Source organism: Halichoerus grypus, chromosome 4, assembly GCF_964656455.1.
Source record: "Halichoerus grypus chromosome 4, mHalGry1.hap1.1, whole genome shotgun sequence".
NCBI classification, from domain to species: Eukaryota; Metazoa; Chordata; class Mammalia; order Carnivora; family Phocidae; genus Halichoerus; species Halichoerus grypus.
Window position 1 is genome coordinate 175,898,574 of NC_135715.1, and position 20,689 is coordinate 175,919,262.

The 20,689-nt window shown below is 54.0% G+C and overlaps 1 protein-coding gene across 6 annotated transcripts; it reads right to left on the reverse strand.

Moving 5' to 3' along the window:
- Positions 1 to 998: 998 nt before the first annotated feature.
- On the reverse strand, positions 999 to 19,925 carry PTPRN (protein tyrosine phosphatase receptor type N). 6 transcript variants are annotated; one of them, XM_036082972.2, is made up of 23 exons: positions 19,718 to 19,925; positions 18,208 to 18,258; positions 17,854 to 17,967; positions 14,414 to 14,510; positions 13,232 to 13,493; positions 12,792 to 13,146; positions 12,221 to 12,352; positions 11,599 to 11,633; positions 10,627 to 10,901; positions 10,320 to 10,406; positions 9,903 to 9,982; positions 9,663 to 9,727; positions 8,722 to 8,940; positions 8,090 to 8,290; positions 7,842 to 7,989; positions 7,607 to 7,680; positions 7,291 to 7,368; positions 7,086 to 7,205; positions 5,808 to 5,974; positions 2,802 to 2,855; positions 2,125 to 2,189; positions 1,844 to 1,917; positions 999 to 1,655 (listed from the first exon to the last, which is right to left on the reverse strand). In XM_036082972.2, exons 1-23 carry the CDS (start codon positions 19,830 to 19,832, stop codon positions 1,584 to 1,586), a joined length of 2,940 nt encoding a protein of 979 aa, XP_035938865.1. In that variant the 5' UTR covers positions 19,833 to 19,925; the 3' UTR covers positions 999 to 1,583. The 6 variants fall into 6 exon arrangements, with proteins under 6 accessions (XP_035938865.1, XP_035938864.1, XP_035938869.1 ...); XM_036082971.2 differs by having other exon boundaries at positions 12,221 to 12,355; XM_036082976.2 differs by lacking the exon at positions 19,718 to 19,925 and adding an exon at positions 19,347 to 19,478 and having other exon boundaries at positions 12,221 to 12,355.
- Between the last annotated feature and the right edge of the window lie 764 nt (positions 19,926 to 20,689).

Here is a 20,689-nt window from a genome sequence, read left to right on the forward strand (position 1 = left end):
TCCATTCCAGGATAAGTGCCTAGCTTCGTCTTCAACAGCCGAAGGGCCTGTATTGTACTTTTCTCAAAGCAAGGAAGCAGCCTGCACTGAAAGAGGCACTTCAAGCCTCTATCTTGAAAGAGAGAAGTTGCTGGAAGTTTCTAACATGGCTGTTTTGCCCACTTCTAGTCTTTGAGATGTCAAACACTGGAGCGGAGCCTCAGTGGAGCACAGGTGAGGTGTAGGGAGGCCTGTGGTCTGCTCGCTGGTCCCTTTGCTCCCTGTGCCGGGCAGATGGGACCACCCCCCACCCCCGTTTTTCATGTGAGGGGACAGCTTTGCCAAGGTTAAGTGTTCCTAATTCCCAAGTAGCTCCAGGCCCAAGGCTCTTTTGGCCTCATTTCTGTGCCCACCGGGACACATTTCTGTGTCCAAGGAAGCCTCCTGACACGCAGGTGAGGGCTCCCCTGGGGCCCTACAGGGAGGAGGGTTGGGGGAGGGGGAGAAAGTGCCCCCTGCCCCCAGCTGGATGGATGCCTGTTGTGACGTCTCACAGGCCTGGTCTACAAGCTGCTATCGGAGTCTAGCTAGTTTTGCTTGTGGTGGGCCAGGCACTTGGCCTGCCCGAGGTACATTCTCCTGAGGCTGAAGGGCACGAAGTAGCTGCTCACGAACTAAGAGGAGAGGCAGTAAAGAGGTTAAGCATGCCCGGCTTTGAATCCAAACTCCACTGTATGCAATTGGGGTTACCTCGGGAGAATGTTCTGGGCTACCGATGGGGTAGCATCATGGTGAAGCTGTGCGTGGGAGCACCTGGGAGACTGCCAGCCCCAGGGGAGGCGCTGCGGAGCGACAACCGCCTCATTCCTGGCTACCATTCAAGCCTCGGAGAGCCAGACTCCGCAGCCCGGGTCACCCCCACTACCTGCGTCTCCCGAGCAGCGCAGCGGGCCCGGCTCCTCACGGGGCCTGGAGATGGAGGCTGGCAGCAGAGACGACGACAAGTGTAGGAGTCCGGGTGGCTGCACGCACGACACACTAACTTTATTCACATTGATACAAAAGTAGATTTCTCTAGAAATGTTCTCTTGTGCCAGAGGGCGAGAGTGGAGTGGCACGTGGCAGGAGGGCAGGGGAGGAGGCCTGAGGAAGGCAGGGAGGGCAGGGGCCAGAGTGTGGGCCACAGAGGCAGGGCGGCAGGCAGCGGGGGCTGGACAAGCAAGAAGGGCGGGGGTGGGGGGGTGGCAGGCCCTCCACCCGGTTCCGCCCACACGGACATCCTGGGAGCTCTCGGAAGAATGGGAGCTGGGAGCCAAGGAACTCAGGCAGGAGAAGGCTCTGGGTGGAGGACTTTCCTCTGCTCCTGGCTGGCTGCCAGCCCCCCACGCCCTCGTGGGACTTCCTGGGGGCTCCGACAGGTGAGAGGCTGGGTAGGTCCGACCCTTCCCACATCCTCTTCTTTACACTTCTCTCGGACGACTGGCCATGCCCCAGAGGGACCGAGGCGGTGGGGGCGGGGGGTGAGGAGGGGGTACACAGATAGATGCTCACACAGGCAAAGAGGGAACAGAGGCTGGTCTGCCCACTGAGGGGCCCCAGGGGTCTCACTGGGGCAGGGCCTTGAGGATGGCGTTCACCTCCTCCGCCACGGCTGTCAGAGCAAATTCAAACTGGTCCTGGGGAAGGGCAGGGGGAGGATGGTCATGGAGAGGGGGTGCGGGCTTTTGGAAGGGGGAGCCAGGGAGGTCACTTGGGTGAGGGGGAGTCCTCCTGGGGAAGGTGAGGGCAGGTGGGGTTGGCAGGCTGTTGCTGGTTTCCCTGGGGGAGGCTGGCAGCTCGGGTCAGCACAGGGAGGAACAGTCACCTTAGAGCGGACGAGGCCAGGCCGTTGGTCACGGACGTGCTCCAGGGTGGCAGCGATGTCGATCTCCTTTACTCCTGGAGATTGGAGAGGGCACAGGGCTGCTCAGGGGTTGTCCAGAGGAGGAGAGGACCCAGAAAGCCTGGAGCGTCCTGGGCTGGGAGGCTTAGAGGACTGGGCAAAGCCCGGGGGTGTGATAACCGGTCCCTCCAGGAGCTCCTGTGAGCCTGGGTGCTGGGACGGCTCATCGGGGCGGGGCTGCGGGCCGTGGGGAAGGCCCTCACCTTTTGCCATGCGGTTCAGTACCATGTCAATGAGGATGTAAGTGCCAGTCCTCCCTGCACCGTCGCTGAAACGAGAGATAATGACAGGCTCAGCTTGGGACCAGCAGAAAGGGGGAGGGGCAGAGGAGACAGGGAGGCTTGGGGTGGGGAAGATACTGGTGGGGCCATTTAGGCTGGGCTCAGGGAGGGCATGAGTGAGCTGAGGAGGCAGCGATCATAGCCCCTGGGCCCTGGGAATTGGGCCTTGAGTGGGGAACCTGTGCCCCACGGGGTGTCACTAGGGTAGTCGGCCAGCCTAAAAGCAGAGCCCTGGCTCAGTCCTAAGATGGAAACAGCCAGAGGGGATGGGAATGGCCCTTTCCAGCCTCTGGCCAGGCTTTGGTTCAGGAAACTTTTTTCTTTTTTCTTTTTCTTCTTCTTCAACCATTTAAAAATGCGAACACCAGTCTTAGCTCATGGGCCATTGAAAAAAAACCAGATGGTATGTTAAACTTGGCCCCTGGGCTGTCGTTGGCCAGCATCAGGGGCTAGGCAGGCAGCATGCATGGGAGATGTGCCCAGGGCGGAGGACCAGCGAGAGGGGCGGGAATCAGGAATGCCCCACCTCGGGGCCCTCTGGCCTGGGCTGCCCTGTCCCCTGTGATCCCCACCCCTGCCCCCAGCTCGTCCGCACGCACCTGCAGTGCACAATGATGGGGCAGGAGCGGCCCCGGTAGCACTTGTTCACTTTCCTGCAACAAGAAGTGGGTGTGAGGGCAGGGAGGCACCAGCACACCCCTGGGGGCCTCTCTTTCTTCTTCTTCTCCCCACGTGCCCAGGGCAGAGGAGGGAAGAGGGCTGGAGGAATGAGTCAGGGCAGGAGGCAAAGAACCAGAGATGGTGTGGGTGGCCCTGGGCTTGCCTTGTCACTTAATGAGCTAGGTGCCAAGCGATGCACCTGGGAACGGCTGACTTGGCCTCTTCGAGCCTCAGTTTTCTTGTCTGTAAAGTGAGGGTTATAATAGTAAACCTCTTCTTAGGGTTCTCACCATGATTGCATGAGATAATCGATGTAAAGAATTAAGCATAAGGCATACAGTGGGTGCTCAATAAATGGTAGTACTATTAATGATACTACATCATATCAATAGCCACCTCTGCTGAAGTCCAGGGAGAATAGGCTTTCTGGTGACTTCAAGGGTGTCAGTCTTGTCACCTTCCTGCTCTGCCCCTCTGCCCTCCTTTACAACTGCCCAGGCTGTTCCCCTCCCCACTCAGGCCCTTGTAGTCCTCACTAGCAATGAGGTCAGGTAGCCATAGGCACAAAGTTCTTTTGACCAGGGGAGGACAACCTCTCAGCTCTGAATGTTATGCGGCTGTCTGTCTTCCGGAATCAGCCTCATCTCAGCACAGGTGCTCTGTGTTTGGGTCATATTTAGACTTGGGGTCCACTTGGACCTCAGACTCTTTTCTGTTATCCTGACTGCTGCCCTCTCAGCAGGGAGCAGGGGATTTCTCCCTTCCTCAGTGGCCTAGTCTAACCTGCCCTTGTCCCTTATGACTTTCCTGCTTGGAGAGTTACCTGCAGAATCCTGATACCCTCAGTGGGCCAGGACCAGGGAGGACTACCTGAGGAGTTATTAGATTGTTTCAGGGGAAGCTTGGAACTTAATGGTCTACCAGTGTGATTCCCCCAGACCTGCAAGGGCTAGGTGACTCTGAATGATTTTACAGGAGTCCACATGGTTTTCTAGCAAGTTGTCTCATGTGTTAGAGAGCTGGGGTTGAACAGAAGTCTCTGCAGTAGCTCCCAATTGTTTAATAATAATGACAATGAATCGTATCTAGAATTCATCGAGCCTTTGCTGTGTGCCAGGCACTTAAACGAGATTTTACAGACTTTATCTCATTGACTCTTGTAACAACCCCCTAAAGTATGGGTCATCATCCTCATTTCACAGGTAAGAAAACAGAGATCAAGAAACTTGTTCGGGGTCACTTTTTAGCACTTAAAAAAAAAATTAGTTTGCCTTCCCTCTGGTAGACCTTTAGCAAACCATATTTATTAGGCAGCAGTTAATTTGCTCTGGGTGTCCAATGGCAACTGAGTTTACATACTTCTGGCCTAAAGCAATGTAATCTTTTAGCTTACCTGTGCAGTCTTAAAAACGGTCCATGCACTAATTCTATAAAGATTTTTTTTTAAATGTGGAAAACAGAAAATAGCTCTATGACCCCTGGCATTGCTTTTGAGAAGCCCGTGTCTCGGGCTCCAGGGGGCCCAGTTAGAAACCATTATCCTGAGGCTCAGAAACTATCCCCAGCTGGGGCGCCTAGCTGGCTCAGTGGGAAGAGCATGCGATCTTGGGGTCCTGAGTTCGAGCCCCACATTGGGTGTAGAGATTACTTAAATAAACTTAAAAAAAAAAAAAGAAAGAAACTATCCCCAGCTTCCCAGCCCAGCTCTGCTCCTCCGCTCTCTGCCCAGCACCTGGAGACCTCAGGCCAGCCTGGCAAGAGGCAGAGAAGCAGGTGAAGGCTGCAGTGTGGGCGAGGGGGGAGATTGGGGGTGCTGGAGGACTGGCCTCGTCGGGGGGCTGTTGTCAGAACAGGCAAAGTCCTCTAGTTAGCTTCCTGTCCCGGCCCCCACCGGCTCCCCTGAGTCCCCAGCAATCCCAAGATCCTCCGCACTGCCTTTGATAGCGTTTGTCTGCTCCGAGTCCCTCGCCGCCCCCACCCCCAGCCCCCAGCTCTCCCAGCAGCCTTCATGGGGCCCCTGGGCCCACAGTCCTGATTGGATTGTCCTGTCCATGCAGCGGCCACGCCTGCCAATGATCACTTTTGTGACTATGCAACTGGAGAGAGAACACTAGCTGCAGATCACAAAAATGACACTGGCAGCCGTGAGAGGGAGAGAGACAGAGGAGGAGGGTGGAAGAAGGACAGAAGGACAGAGTGGGGAGACAGAGGGAGGGAAAGACGGAGAGAGGCAGAGCGGGCAGGGAGGTGGAGAAAGCAGGGAGAGAGGGGATGGAACAGGGGAGAGCTGCAGGGCAGGAGAGATGGAGATAGAAAGTGGGACAGACTCAGAGACAGTGGGAGAGACAAAGAGATGAGGGGAGAGGCAGGGGGAGGGGTGAGAGAGGGAAAGGAAGGAAAGACAGACGGGGGAGAAATAACAGGCCAAGAAACAGCGAGGGATAAAGGACAGATGGGCAGGAGGGAGTGAGAGACGAGGGCACAGCAGACCCAGAATATGCTGGAGATCCCAAACAGCAGCACAGGAGGCGACGAACAGGTGAGACAGGAGCCGGGACCCAGGAGAGGGAGGGAAGGCGAGAGGGAGGGAGCTTGAACTCAGGTGAGCCCTTCTTGGCGGCGGGGGTGATGGAGGAGCCAGACGCGGGGAAGCAGGGAGAGAAAAGGGGCGAGGGGGACACAGCAGACAGAAGAGCAGAGGGCGGGAGCACGCGGGTGGAGGGATGCGCACAGCCAGCCAGAGCATCAGTCCGGGCTTGCGGGGTCTGGAAGGGGGCGGCTGGAGGTCGGAGGCCGAGGCTCCAGGTCGGGCTGGAGGGCCCGCCTCACAAGACCAGGGCCCCCAGGAGGAGCTGGTGGTCGGGGAGGGGGGGGCGGCGGTGGGGACGCCCAGTTCCGCGGCCCCCGGCTCGCGTGCGGCTCTCTCCCCGCCCTGCCCCCCTCACCTGCGGAAGTCCAGCAGCGGCCGGGTGGACGCCGGAGTGCCCTCTGCCGGCCAGCTGAGGAAGTGGAACTGCGTGAGCGTGCGCGTCTCCTGGGTCTGCACGTTCTTCAGGTAGAAGCTGCGCACCAGGAAGTCCTCGCACCAGATGTGCTCGGACACCAGGTTCACCTGCCGAGGAGTGGGCCCGGGCCTGAGCACGGCAGCGCCTCTCCAGATCGTCCCAGCCTCCCAGGCCGGCTCAAACTCTACATCCTCCCGGAAGCTTACCCAACCGCCCGCTCCTACTGCCCCAGCTGTCCCCAAGACCCCTAGTTGTCTGTGTCACTTATGGGCTGCTCAGGACAACGGGTGGCTTTTCCGCCCAGACACAGCTACTGTGGGCTTCTTGAGGTCAGACTTCCTCCTTCCTCACAGAGTCTAGCAAAGCGTCTGTGCTACACACACCAAAAACTTTGATGAGATTCTATAATATTTTTATTCGTCTCTTTTCCTTTAAGCATGAGCAACACCAATAAAAAAAAAAAGCTTTTAAAAAAAGACTGCTGAAACAAAAAAAAAATAAAAGAAAAAAGAAAAAACAAAAAAACAAAAAATTAAAAAAGAAAGAAAAAATATAAAAAATAAATTAAAAAACAGAAAAAATAAAAAAGAAAATAAATAAATAAATAAAATTTTAAAAAGACGGGAAAAGGAAAAAAAAGAAAAAAAAAGACTGCTGAGTGCTCATCGGATGATGAAAAACTACTATCTGGTGCTCCCCCAGTAATAAGAAGCTTCCATTTTCTCTTAGTGTCTCCTGCTTTACAGGGGGTCACCTTCCACGTGTCGGGACTCTGTTCCTCTTTTCTCGGCTTTGCCTCTCCCCAGTCCCCCGCCCCCCCCACCTATCTTCTCTCCTAATGAAAAAGTTTGTTTCTATTCTATACGTGACTGATGGTTATTTCTTTCTTGGCTTTGGAAACTCAAGAGGTAAGTGAGGCTAGATTAACGTAGGTCTTAATGTTGGTCTTTGGTTTTACTTCTCTTCCCTGTCTCATATACTCTCGGCTTCCAGCTTCTGACCTCAGTTTTGGTGGTTTTATAGTTTTATTTCTGTACCTTTCATCATAGGTCCCTACAAATGCTTTCTGGCCCTGGCTGGACACACACGTGTAAATGTATAGTACATGTATGTGTGTGTGCATGTGTGTGTATGTGCATATGCATTCATACATGTATGAATGGTTCACCGTCCACTGTCTCCATTCCCATCGTCCCCCGGCCATGGGGTCTTGCTGACCTCATATACGTGGTAGAGGGAGGACCCCTCATCTGGCCAGTAGCGGTCACACTGCTTGACACCATCCTCCACCAGCGGGGTCAGCATGACGATGACAGTGCAGCCACTCTCCCACACCATCTAGGGACAGAGACGCCATTCTAACCTCTCCGGCTGCCCTCAAAGACCACTGGTCCCTGGAGAAGCCCTCCTTCCAAGAACTCACCTGCCAGAAGTCTGCAATGGTATGGGACAGCGGGCCCTGTGTGGCTATGTAGGCTGGCATCCGAGGGTCGTGCTCGATCTGGGGCAGGGAAGACACATCATGAGTCAGAGTGGGAAATGCTACAATGGAGAGGCTTGGTCGGAGGGAGCGGGCCAGGATCTGGGAGAGCTTGAGAAACCCCCATTTCCACGCCAGGATATCAAGCCTCATAATTCCAGGGCGTCAGATGGAGTGGATGGTGACCAGAAGGAAATGGAGTTTATGCAGGCAGGATAAAAACGGGGCAGAGGAGGGGGCTGGAGCCAGGGCCACTTACAATGGGGCTGGCATTGATGTAATCACTCCGAGAAGGGCTGCTCTCCACCTTCAGCTTGATGCGAGCGTGATCATCTGCACAGACCCCACATCCCACCTCAGATGCCCCTCCAGTTATTGGGGTCCTGGTACCTCTGCCACTTGGCCTGAGCCAGGAGCCCAGCCCTTCCCCCCAAGCCCTCCAGGGCTCCCAGCAGAGAGAGGGCTGGGCCAGTTGACCAGCAGGACTCACTCACAGGGCAGGAAGTCGGGGTGGCGGTTCTTTTTGACGTTGCCCTCCTCCCGGGCCGCGGCACAGGTGTTGGGCTCTGCCTGGTAGGCACACAGGGCCTGCCACTCCTTGGCCAGGCGGTCCCGGTTCCGCAGGTGGTCCTCCATGTACGCCTGCAGGGATACCACAGCCTGGCTCTGGCCCACACCACCGGCCCTGCCTCTCCTAGCAGCCCGTCCCTTCAGCCCCTCTGGGCCCCGGCCCTGTCCTGACCAGGATCATGTGTCCCGTGGAGATGTCCATGTTGGCCTGGGCGGGCTCCTCGCACCAGGACGGTGTGCTGCTGTGGGAGCTGGGGCTGGCCTGGGCCGCGTCACTGAACTGGGAGGACACGCTGCTCACGCGAGAAGGCTCCGGCGGACCCTCCGCCCGGTTGAACAGGGACTTTGTGGCCATGTGCTGGCGGCACAGGTCCTGCAGGAGAAAGGTCAGGCAGGGCCCCAGGGCCCCTGAAGCCCTTTCAGCATCGTCCTGGGCTCCATCCTAGGCTCATCCCTGACCGATTCTGTATGAAACCCATCTCCTCTGGGGGAGGCTCCGCTGCCCTGGTCCTCATTCTTTTCAAGGCTATTCTGTCTGGGTGGTGCCTCTGACCACCTCAGAGATGAGAGTGGAGTCCCAGAAGTGTGGCCCTGGAATGAACCTTAGGAAGCATCTGCTCCCGATTCCCGTCCACTCAAAATGTCCCCGCAACACCCCTGCTTGGGTTTCTGTAGCCCCAGCCCGGGTATTCCCAGGCATGGGTGCTCACTCCCCATCCAACACCCCACCCTCACCCCATGTGAGACCCAGACTCCCAAGCCCCTTCCATTCCCTCTCATCTACAAGCTTTTGGGGCCACACACCTGGTACTCAAAGGTAGTGTCACCATGGGCCCCCTCAGGCCCTAGGGCTGCCAGGCGCTCCTTGTCCCGCTGCCGTGCATGCTGCCGCACACACAAAGCCACGGCCAGAGCCACCAGCAGCCCGGCCACGCCCGCCAGGGCCACCAGAGTGAGCAGCACTGAGCGCATGGGAGAGGTGCTGCGGGCTGGTCGGGGAAGGACTGCAGCTGCCTCCTCCCTCTGTGGGAACAAGGCTAGAATCAAGGGGGGGGGCAGTGGCAGGGGAGATTTAGGAGCTGTTCCTCAACCCCTGACCCCCCATGCCACGCTCCCTGCTAGGGTATCTCCGAGGGCAAAGCTGGGAGGGCAAGGGCATGGTGGCACAGGCAGAAGGGCTCAGATAGACCCAAGATCCTCCTTCTCGATCCCCATCGGACCAACTCAACCACACCGCACTGCCGGAAACTTAGTGGATGACCCCCACTAGGAGTTTTGCATTTAAAAAATGAATGTAGAGGAGTTTGGAGAGTCGCAAAGAATCGAATAGTAGAATGTGAGGCATCAGTATTGGATGCAGAATAGAAATCTATTTTGAGTTTAATGTCCTTACTGCATAGGGTTTTCCCTTGGAATTTAGAAACTTTGCTCCATAAGGCTATGGACACCTCAGGTGGTTCTTCCAAGCAGGAGGCCTTCCTACGGGAAGACTGGTCCTGCCCTTGAGGAGGAGGAGGAGGGGGGAGAGGGAGGGAGGGAGGGAGGGAGGGAGGCAGGAGGGGCAGCCACTGGGGCCATCTGCTGGCCAGAAAGTGAACTGCATGGGGAGGGCTGCTTTGGCAAAGCCTGTGGGCCAGCCAGGTACATGAAGTTTCAGCTCCGGTTTTCCTGCCAAGTTTGCCCCCATCTCTTGTGGGCAATGTCAGCCCTCTGGGGTTTCAGCTGATTCTTCGGTTAGCTCATACCTGTCCCACTCCTGTCTGCAAGATCTGGAGCCCTGTCTGTGCTTCCAGTTCCGACTTCACCAGCCCTGCGGGGAAGCTGTGGGTCAGACTCTCTCCAGCTCCATGTGGTCTCCACCCCATGTCATGCTATGCTAGGTGGCAGGCAGGGCCCGTGTGTGTTGGGAATATTTCAAGGGGGGCGTCAGCCACAGGCCTGGGTATGTCCTACTAAGGCTGGGGCTGGGACCAGGCAGTATTTACCAGCTTGCTGGGTCACATCAGCCAAAGACAGGTTCTGTTCATTGTGTCGGATGCGGAAGGTGAGGGCCGGTCCCACCACACTGCCAAACAGGAGCTACATTACTGCCTCACCCACCACAGACCCCAGACTGTAACAGAGAGGCCAGCTCTGGCCCTCTCCCACGAGAGGATGAAGCTGGGGCTGATCAGACATGCCTTACAGGGATGTTTGAGAGAAATGCTGGATGAGGCCAGCATCCAGTGCCTGTGTGTGTGTGTTCTGGGGGGCACCTTCAATGCAGCTAGGAGCATCTCTGACCCCACCTTGGCCACTTACCCAAGACTTTGTCTTCCCTTCCTTCCCTGAGCCCCTCCAGCCACCTCTCCCCTCAAGCTACCTTCTAGATCCTGGCTGCCCCAGCTAGATACCAGCCCCACCTGATGTTGATGAAGCTGCCCGAGGACACGTGCACATGCTCAGCTAGGATCTCCAGCAGCTTGACTCCTGCAGCCAGACTCAGGGGCCTGAAGGTGGAGAGCAGGGAGAGGAAGGAAAGTGGGGATCCTCTTGGCCACTTTCTTGAAACAAACTACCTCCTGGGGTACAGAGGAGCCCACCTCTGTCCACTTCACATCTGGATTTCTGCTCTCTGCTTCTCGCCAGGCAGGCCAGCCCACGCAACACCCCCTCCCCAGGGGGGCCGGTCGGGGGGACTGGAAGGCTTGCCCCGGCTGAAGCCCTTACTTCTGGTCAGTGACAATGTAGCCATACTCCTCTGCTGATGGCTGAGCTGCTGGCCGCCTCACCACCGGGGGCTGGCTCTGGCCCAGTGGACTTTTCTTCTCCAGCAGGACAGGTGTGGCAAGGTGGCTAGCAGCTCTGGGGGACTCGGAGGATCCAGAGCTCAGTACCCGCTGGGCTTTACTGGAAGTGGGGCTGGCAGTGGGGTATCCAGGCAGGGAGGGTGTGGGGGGTGGAGGCTCCGCCGTGCTTCCACGCTGCACCTGCTCCTCCGTTGTCTGTTTGGAAGAGAGGATAGAGGTGTGGTCTCTGGATGATAGAGGGGATGGGGGGGTTGGGGGTCCACATCTTAGGGTCTCTGAGGTCCCTAAAGAGGACCTTGGGACTTGTTTCTTTCTACCCTCCCCCAGGGCCCAGGGCAGCACTGGGCACAGAGAGGTCACCCAGAAAAGTGAGTCAGGTGGATGAATGAATGAATGAATGAATGAATAAAAGATTGAATGAATGCAACATGATCAGTAATGGTCCACAAGATGGAACTGGAGTGGAGAGAACCTCTGGAGTGAGGGAAGGTGGTGTTAGGAGAAATGAACAGGCAGGTAATGGTTTTTAGACTTCTGTTTAGCCACAAAATCTCAGAAGTCGAACATGTGAAAAAGATAGAGCTCTTCAGGCTACAGGGGGGTCAGGAGCCTGCATGCAATTCCCCTCTTCACCTAGGGATCCTCAGAGCAGGGTCTGAAATGACTGTAGTGAAAAAAGCAGCAAATTGAGAACTCCAGCTTCTAGACCCAGCTCTGCCATCAAGTTGAGGTGAGATCTTAAGGCAAGGACTTGCAGGCTCTGGGCCCTGGTTCCCCCACAAATGAGGAGTGTTGGAAGATACGGATCTGGATCCCAATGCTGAGGTTTAGATTTTGACAAGGGGGTTTGCTGCTAGGGGCACTATGGGTCAGGGAGGTGCCGCAAACTCACTTTCTTGATGTCAGCTCCAACATTTACAACCCCTCCTGTAGAGACAGGAAAAACAAGACTCTGGGCAAAGGGCCAAGGTGAAGGTCCATACAACACAGGTAGGAAAAGGGGCCAGCGACCCTGAGCCTGTTGCATCTGCTGTGGCCTCTTTTTCCTCAGTCAGTGACCCAGCCCTGCCTTTGGTCTCATCCTAAGCATGGTCTCATGCCTGTTTGCTTCTACCTTATAATTGTTTTATCAGCTCCTTCCAGAGTTATTGGCCACACGTCTCAAAACTATTTGTCCAGTCCTCCCCCTACCCTCAATTACTGGCTTCACTTGGCATTGGCCACTTCCTTCCTTAGAGGCTGTTCCTTGGTGCCTCATGATCCCTGCTCATACCCCGTTGGCTTATTCTTCCATTACTCCCCCCCTCCAGTTCTTTCCCGCTCTAACTCAGCTCACCACCCCATTCCCTTGCTTCCTGCCCCTGGCAGGCAATGACCCTGTGCTCGTGTCTCAAAAGAGCTCCCTTCTCTGCCCCCTGACCTTCCCCTCTAGGCTACTGCATGTGGGCTTGAGAGGTGGGGCAAGGGGCCATCATGTAGCTGGTGGTTGCTGGTCTCTCTGTCTGGACACTCACCCAGATCTCGTCCTGCGCCCTTGGGCAGCAGCTGCAGCAGGGTTGAGAGGGTGGAGAGCTGCTCAGGGGTCAGCTGACGCAGCTCCACCCCATAGCCCGCCAGCACAGCTGCCAGTCTCTGGAGAGTCGCGTCTGCTGGGAGCCAGACACAGAGCTTATGGCGAGATGGTGGCGGTGAGGTGGTGGTGGCGAGATGAACTTGTGGGAGGCATTTGGGGGCGGGAGGGTACTAGCACACTTAAAAGCTTCTTCTCCAAGCCCAGGACACTGATGTCCTCCACCTTCCAGCCCTTGCCCACACTTTGGGGGAATGGCCTTCTTAGGGCCAAGACCAAACTTCAGGCCCACCATGGACATCTTGACTCTCCAGCTGCAGAAGAGTTATGTTATCTCCACCCCGCACGGTATCCCCACTGCCTACCTAGTGCCTGGCATAGACTGGGTTGTCAGTAGACATTAGTTAAATATATGAATGACTTTAAGGACAAATTAACAAATGCATGGGTCGTTAGGAAGGAGCCCCTGAATGCAGCCCCCACAGGAAGGGAACGGATGCTGAGAACTCTGTTACCTGGCAGCTCTGCTGGAGAAGGAGGTTTCTCCCTGCGACCTTCTAGCCCTTCCTCCTCATAGCCCTCTGAGGAGTCCTGTGCCCGGCTGCTGTCCCCTTGCTCCGGAAGCCTTGGTGCCCTGGCCCTGCTGGGCACTGGCAGCTCCTGGGCCAGGTAGAGAAGCCCTGACTCCTGGAAAAGTTGACCAGGTGAAGGCCCTGGAGGGTCCCCATAAGAGTGGTCAGAGGGAGCCCCAAACATGCCCTTGGAGGCAGTTCTGCTGAAGAGGGTAGAAGGTTCAGCCTTGGGCAGGGGGCCGACACTGACCATCCCTGGCGAGCCCTCTGAGCCCCGGGAGCCATCGCGGGAGCCAAACTGTGGGGAAACCAGAGATCCGGGTAAGAGCCGGTATCAGCGCTCAGGGATAGGTGTTGGGGTGGGGCCCGTGTTTAAGGCTCACCTGATGGAACAGGTAGGGCTGCAGCAGGGCAGGTTCATAACTCAGAGCAGGGTGGGGGGCCTGCGGGGGTAGCAGCAGGTGCTCCAAGAGAGGAGGCAGCAGCTCAGCCTGCAGAGGGGAGAGTGGAGAGCCCACCCCAGCTCCACCCCCACCCACTGGAGGTTGAGGAAGCCGGTGCTGGGCTGCAGGGGTAGAGCCAGTAGGGATGCCCTGTAAGAGCAGCTCCCCAGCGGGACCAGGTCTCCTGGGCACCAAGCCAGACCTGGGGAAGAAAGCAAAGCGTACGTGTGTGTGTTGGTTGTGTGGGGCAAGGGCGTACAAAACCTACAGGAGGCAGAGATGGTGGGACCAGACAGGCTCAGCAGTTTAGAGTAAACAGGACCTCTTAAGAAATGAGATAGGCTCAGGGGAAGAGAGTAGCATGGGGAAGGGCCAGAGGGCCAAGCCTGCGCACAGGTCCTTGCCTCCCTGGGAAGCATGCCTAGGTCCCTGAAACACAGCAGGGGAGGTTAGGGATGTGTGAGACGAGGAATGGAGGAGAGAATGGGTGCAGGAGAAGGCAGCCAGGTACCTCTATAGATAAACTGTGGCTGCAGTCTGCCCCGTTCCTCCTGTATTCATATCCCCACACCTGGCTCTCCAGGTGTGTGGTCAAGCATTCAGTTCAAAGATTCAGTACTTCCCTTCCCCTCCCCCGCCAACTCTGCCCTTCTACCCCACTCTGCCTTTTTCATCCTGCTATCATTATTGGGGCCCCATGGCCCTCGTTGACTTTCCTCTGCTTGCAGGGTCTGAACAATGCCTTCAGAGGCCCTAACCACAGAAAGATGATGGTCTCTCCACATACACTTCCACATAGTAATGAAATGGAACATTAAACATTTTCCGTATGACAAAATTCTCATTTGTCCCATGCTGACTCCTTTGATGCTTCTTTTAAATTATGAAATGTCCAAGTTTTTCAAAACTTCTTTTTCCCGCTGTTTTGCTGGATCCCTGGGGTGAGCTCAGCTCATACTGAGCATGTGAACATGTCAGATGACCACTCCTGAACCTCTTTTACCCGTGCCTGAGGCTGCTGACCTTGGTGCCCATTTCCCTCCCCCTTCCCTCTGTCCATCAGGACAGGACCACAGACCCACCAGCCTTGCCATGTTAGAGCTATTGAGAAAGGATGCCTACCTGTCCCTTGGACGGGGCTCTGGGGGGTGAAGCCTGGGGATGCGTTCCATCTCCTGGGAGATCACATACTGGGTGAGGTCATCGTGCCAGGACAATCCTGCCAGGGGACAGGATAGGGTGAGTTGGCTTGGGAGAGTCTGAGGGCCCAGTAACAGGGACCACTGGAAATCAAAACCGCACTCCCTACCCTGCAGTGTATTGAGTTTGGCAGAGCAGAGGGGCAGTGGAGGTGGTCCAGAGACCTGGTGGGTAATCTGAGCTGTCCTCTTCCCACACTCAGGTACAGATTTTGGAGTCAGACTGCCATCAGTGAGACTAAGTTTGAATCCTCTGCCATTTCTCATTGTGCAACTTTGGGCAAATTGCTGAACCTGTCTGAGCCTCAATTCTCTCATCTGTAAAATGGGGGTTTATACCTCCTAAGATTGTGATAATTAAAATAACCCAATATAACATGGTAAGAATAGTACCTGTCACATAGTGAACTTTAAACAGCTGCTCTTATCATCATCATCATCATCATCATTATTATTTCTATCCTTTTTGTTGATACTGAAACTTACTTTTCTTTGTAAAGTGGGAATAATACATACTTCGTGGGACTATTGTGAAGATCAAGTGCAATCAGAGAAATGAAAGTGCTAACAAAATTCTAAAGCACTATACACATTTTAAACCTTCACTGCCACCACCACCACCACCACCATCAATCATCTTATGCTGGGGCAGATCTCCTGTCTGACTCTTTCCTTTCATGAAACTGCTCTCATGAAAGGTCAGTTACTTATTCTAAAGGCATAATCTCCCACTCTCCACCCCCATTTCTTCTTTCCTGCTTCTGAGTTAATAGTCTGTACTGCTCCTAACTCATATTCTAAGATTGACTAGCATCCATACCTGCCTTCTTGCTTCTGAACATTAGGTAACTCATCCTATCAGAGGCCAATTCCTCCACTTGAGCACTGGATTTCATCTCTTACTACCTACTCAAGAACATCTTCTCCGCAATTTCCCATATTTCCTACGTGATCATTTTCCTCTGTTCTCTACTGAATTATTCCCTTTAGCATACAAACATGATGGAATTCCTTTCATCTTAAAAAGTTACTGCATGACCCCACATTCCTCTCCAGTGATCACTCCATTTCTTTCCTTTTCTTTGCAGCAAGACTCCTTGAAAGTGTTATCTCTCCTGGCTGTATCCAGTTCTTTTCTCTCCTTCCCTCTTAATCCACTCTATTTAGGATTTTATTCCCACCTATTCTACCAAAATATTTTCATCCAAATCACCAGTGACTTCTGCTTATCTAAAGCCAGTGGCCAATTCTCTGATCTCATCTTACTTCACATAGCATCATTATTTGACACTGTTGATCACTCCTTCCTCTGCAATACACTTCCATTTGATTTCTAGGACACTGAACATTCTTGTTTTTCCTCCTACCTCCTTGGCTCCCCCTTCTCAGTCTCCCTTGTTGGTTCCTCTCCTTGTCCTGGTCCTCTTAATATTATAATTCTCTAGGCTTCTTCTTCATATACACTAAATCGTTTGGTTATCTCATCTACCTCATGGGTTTAATTGTCATTAATATGCCAAAGAATTCCAAATTCCTATCTCCACTCCAGAATCCTCCATCTCTCTTTCAAAATCCAATCTCATACTCTCAATTTCCCACTCTACGTGAATGAATATCTTAAATTCAGTATATTCAAAACTGAACACCCCTCCCCAGGTTGATCCTTTTGCATAGTTAATGACATCTCCATTTACCCAATTATTCAGGCAGTAAAACCTGGTGTCATCCTCGACACTTCCCTTTCTTTCACAGCATTGTCCAATATTTCATGAAATCATGCTTACTGCCTTTAAAATATATGCAGAATTCCGTCATTCCTTTCTACCTCCCTGCAACCACCTGATCCATGCCACATTCATCTCTTACATGAGTTATTGTGGTAGCTTTTCACGATCTCCCTGCTTCTACCCTTGACTCCCTTCCGTCTATTCTCAACAAGAACAAGCACGATCCTTTTAAAGTAGAGGTGAGGGGCGCCTGGGTGGCTCAGTCAGTTAAGCAACTGCCTTCGGCTCAGGTCATGATCCCAGGGTCCTGGGATCGAGCCCTGCATCGGGCTCCCTGCTCGGTGGGAGGCCTGCTTCTCCCTCTCCCACTCCCCATGCTTGTGTTCCCTCTCTCGATGTCTCTCTCTCTGACAAATAAATAAATAAAATCTTTACTTTTTTTTAAAGATTTTATTTATTTATTTGTCAGAGAGAGAGAGAGAGCAAGTGAGCACAAGCATGGGGAGAAGCAGGCAGTGGGAGAAGCAGGCTTCCTGCTGAGCAAGGAGCCCGATATGGGACTTGATCCCAGGACCCTGATCATGACCTGAGCTGAAGGCAGACGCTTAATTGACTGAGCCACCCAGGTGTCCCTAAATAAAATCTTTAAAAAATAAAATAAAGTAGAGGTGAGTTTATGCACCCCTATGCTCAAAACCTTGTCATGGGTTCCTCTTTTACTCAGAGTAAAGATAACATCCATCCATACATTCTCTTATAAGTCCCTATGATGATCTGCATCCCTTCCCCCAACACCTTCCACTTTCCCTCTCTATCACTCCTCTACAGCCAGACCATGGAGGTGCTCTCCATGGTATTCCTCAAACTCATGATCCTGCTTTAGTAAAGGCTTTTCTAGCTCTTTGATCAGGTTGAAACATTGCCCCCAGATAACCTTCTGGAAAACACCTCCACTTCCTTGATGTCTTTGTTCACATTTCATAGTCTCAATAAGGTCTACCTTGACCACTCAATTTGATACTGAAGCTTCCCACCCCACCATTTCTGACCCTTTTATCATGCTGTAAGATTTGTTTTTTTTCTATGGCACTTATCACCTTATAATATACCATATATTTTCTAATTTATATATTGTATTCCGCTTACCCCCCAAAATGTAAGCCCCAGTAGACAGAGATCTTTGTCTGTTTTATTCCCTGATACATCCCAAGCACCTAAAACTAAGCTTGCTACATAGTAAGTATTCAATAAAAGTTGTTGAATGAGTGAATTTGATGGGTGGGGTGTTCTCCTGGCTGAGGACTCCAGAATTCATGGTTCTGGAGCACTCAGACAGTTTCAGGGAGTGGGCTGGTCCTAAGGAGATGGACACTGGCCTCTTGCAGTGGCTCCTTCTGTGAAGGCCTCCTCTAGACTCCTCCAAAGAGTCCAAGTGTGAATAGCCCATCTCTATGGTGAACAGCCCAAGACTCCTGTCTTGCCCCCTTCTCCAGCAAGGTCTGGAAAGGTGAGGCTCTAGAAGTAGGCGTGATAAGAATGTTTCATGAAGAGAAATTCTTGAGTCAGGTGGTCCCTCACTTCCCCACCCTTATCTAACAAAGCCCCAGTGTCTTTCCTTCAGTACAGATAGACTCACCTTGGGACATGAGCTGTCGGAGCACACTTTGTAAGCGTTGAAGAACTGGAGAGGTGACTTGCAAAAGGGGCCGGGCCTGCCCCACTCCCACTTGGCACTGTCCAAACAAGCCATCTAAGAGCACAAAAGTGGTGTCAGCAGGGTGCTTGGACAAGAGGCTTTCCAAAGTCCAGGTTGCAAATGGGCATCACTCTCTCCATCTCCTCTCTTGGCTTCAGAGAACTCTGCTCCTTCAGGCCATTCTCTCTTCTCCCCAAGACTGGACTGGTATCCCTTCCCCCTTCCAGGCCTCCCGCACACTTCTTTCTTGTTGTGTCCCCTGTCTTGTAAATCCTATGCCTGGGCCTCACTCACCCTGAATACAGACTTCAAGGTGAGAGCAGAGTCTGCGGTCAAACAGACAGCCTGTAGAGGGAAAAGCGAGCAGAGGCTCAGACACCCACACACATAGAATGGTCAGAGGATGGACAGGCTGGGAAAGGGGGAAACAGATGGGGTCCATTCTTTCATCCTAAGAAAGGCTTTAAGCTGGGAGGAGAGTAGGGAAGAGGCTTAGAATTCTTAAGAAAAGGAAGCACAGGATCTGGCTTTGGATTTTAAGGATCTGAGAGTCTGGATCCTTTCCCTAAAAGCCTCAGTTTGCTTAACTGAGTGATGGGGATAAGGCTTCCAGGTGCAGGGGGTAGCGGAGGATCATATACTTCTACTCTCATAGAATTACTATGGGGGGAATTTTTGGCCAAATTCTGAGGAAAATGAGACTTTCCTCCCCAAATCTCCAAAAGCATTCTAACTACGATGGGCTGGGACTCAAAATAGATGGAAACCCTAGCACACCTTCCCTCCGTGTGGGAAAGGGGTATGGGTGGGGTGTCTCTAAAGCAATGCTCCCCACACCATCCCTGCAGTCAGTGGCCCCGGAGCCGCTAGCGCTGTCCGCGGTGCTGAAGCTCTGAGTTGGGCCCCGCCGAGGGCCACCTAGCCTGGAAGCAGTTATGGGGGAGGGAAGGGTGCTAGGGTCAGGAGTCTCCACAAGACCTGACCCCTCCGCCGTTCCAGACTTCATTTGCCACTCTACCAACCCACAGGGCCACAGGAAGTACCTTGCATTGGCCTCCAAGCCAGGTGGGGAAGGAGGGTGTCAGACGATGAGGCTGCGCCCCTTCCCCCACGCGCCCCACCACCCCACCCTCCCCCGGCCCATGAGTCAGCGCTGACTGTCTCTGTCCGCTCAGATGTGAGTCAGCACCGGCTTGCTGTGGGGAGGGGGACAGGAAAAGACCCTTCTCTCTTCACCCTCTTTTGCCGCCTCCCTTAGCCGTCCTCCTCTTATTGGAGATCAGATCGCAGCAATCTGCCTCTCTAAGCTTAAAGAGAAACCCTGGACCCTCCTTCGGCCTGATCCTCTCCTGGGAGCTGGGACCCCCATGCTCGTGGCCCCAACTCCTACTGCCTGGACGTCAGGACTCCCTCTTCCTATCCCTACTTCCTACCCCCAATCCCTTAGCGCGTCACCACTTCTTTGGCTCCTCAGCGCGACTTCTCCCGTGGTCTTGTAGCCAGTCTCTAAATCCTTCTGTCCATATGCACCCCCATTCCTCCTCCCAAACCCGCAATCTTGCCCTGAGCCTGCTTCTCTTAGGTCCCGCCCCCGTATTCCCAGCCCCACCTCCAGGCCTACGCCCCTTTCCTCTCAGACGCCCTCTCATCTTCCTCACCTCCCAGTGCTTCCCCCTACCCTACTCCAGACACATATTCTACCTGAGCTTCCTACCTTCGTGACACCCCTCCCCCACCCCCCACCGAGTTTTGCTCCCGGCACCACCCTCCACCCCCCGCCCCACCCCCCGCATTTCCTCCTGACCGTGGGCACTAATGGCGCTGCAGCCTCCCGGGCGGCTGCTCAGCAGCAAGAGGCAGAGGAGCACCCGGAGACCCCCGGGTCCCCCGGGACCCCCAGGCCGCCGCGGGCGCCTCATCCTTTTGGGCTCGGCGCGCTCGCTCCCCTGCCACAACCGCAGCGACGCCGGCCGGAGCCAGCCACAGGGGCCGAGGCGGGGCCTGCCACTCCCCACCCACCTACGAGGCGGGGTCTATACGCCCCTCTCGCGGCAACTTGGCCAACCCTGGGCGGGTGGTGACGGCATCTCCACCCCCGGCTCTTACGCTTATTTGCGTCATACGTGGCGTAAGAGCTCTGTCTTACGGAGGTGCGTACCCGCAGCTCGTCTCCTCCACCAAATAGTAGGCGCTTCACTAGATTTCCCACTTGGCCCCACCCCCTTTTGACGTAATGTTTCACCCCAAGGAGTACCACCTCTATCACTCAATCCCAAGGTTGGAGAAAAGGGCTACAGTTGGGTGGGGGCCACGAAATATACGTGAGTCTAAGTATAAGCCCTAAAATGAGCACAAAAGTGAGTAGAATAGGTACTGTTACGCCTCTCAATTGATGGTACTGGTATCATCCTTAACACCAGGGATGGTTATGCATGTGTGCCTGGATTCCAGTTTTAGCAATGCCACCTACTAGGAGTATAACTTTGGGCAAGTTGCTTAACCTCTCTGAGCCCAAATTCCTAATCTGTAAAAGAGATGTGCTAATAATTCCTACCTCACAAGGTGGTTGTGGGGATTACTCGAATTAAACTCATGTGGATCACTTAGAACAATGACTGTACTGGTAGATACTAAAGACATGATACATACTCGCTTTTGTTATTAGCCTTGACTCTCTTTTCTTTTAACCCCTCCTGCCTCAAGCCTATCAACAATTTATGGTTTCTACCAGCAAAATGTATCTCCCATCTATTTCTTCTTTCCTCCATATTCACTA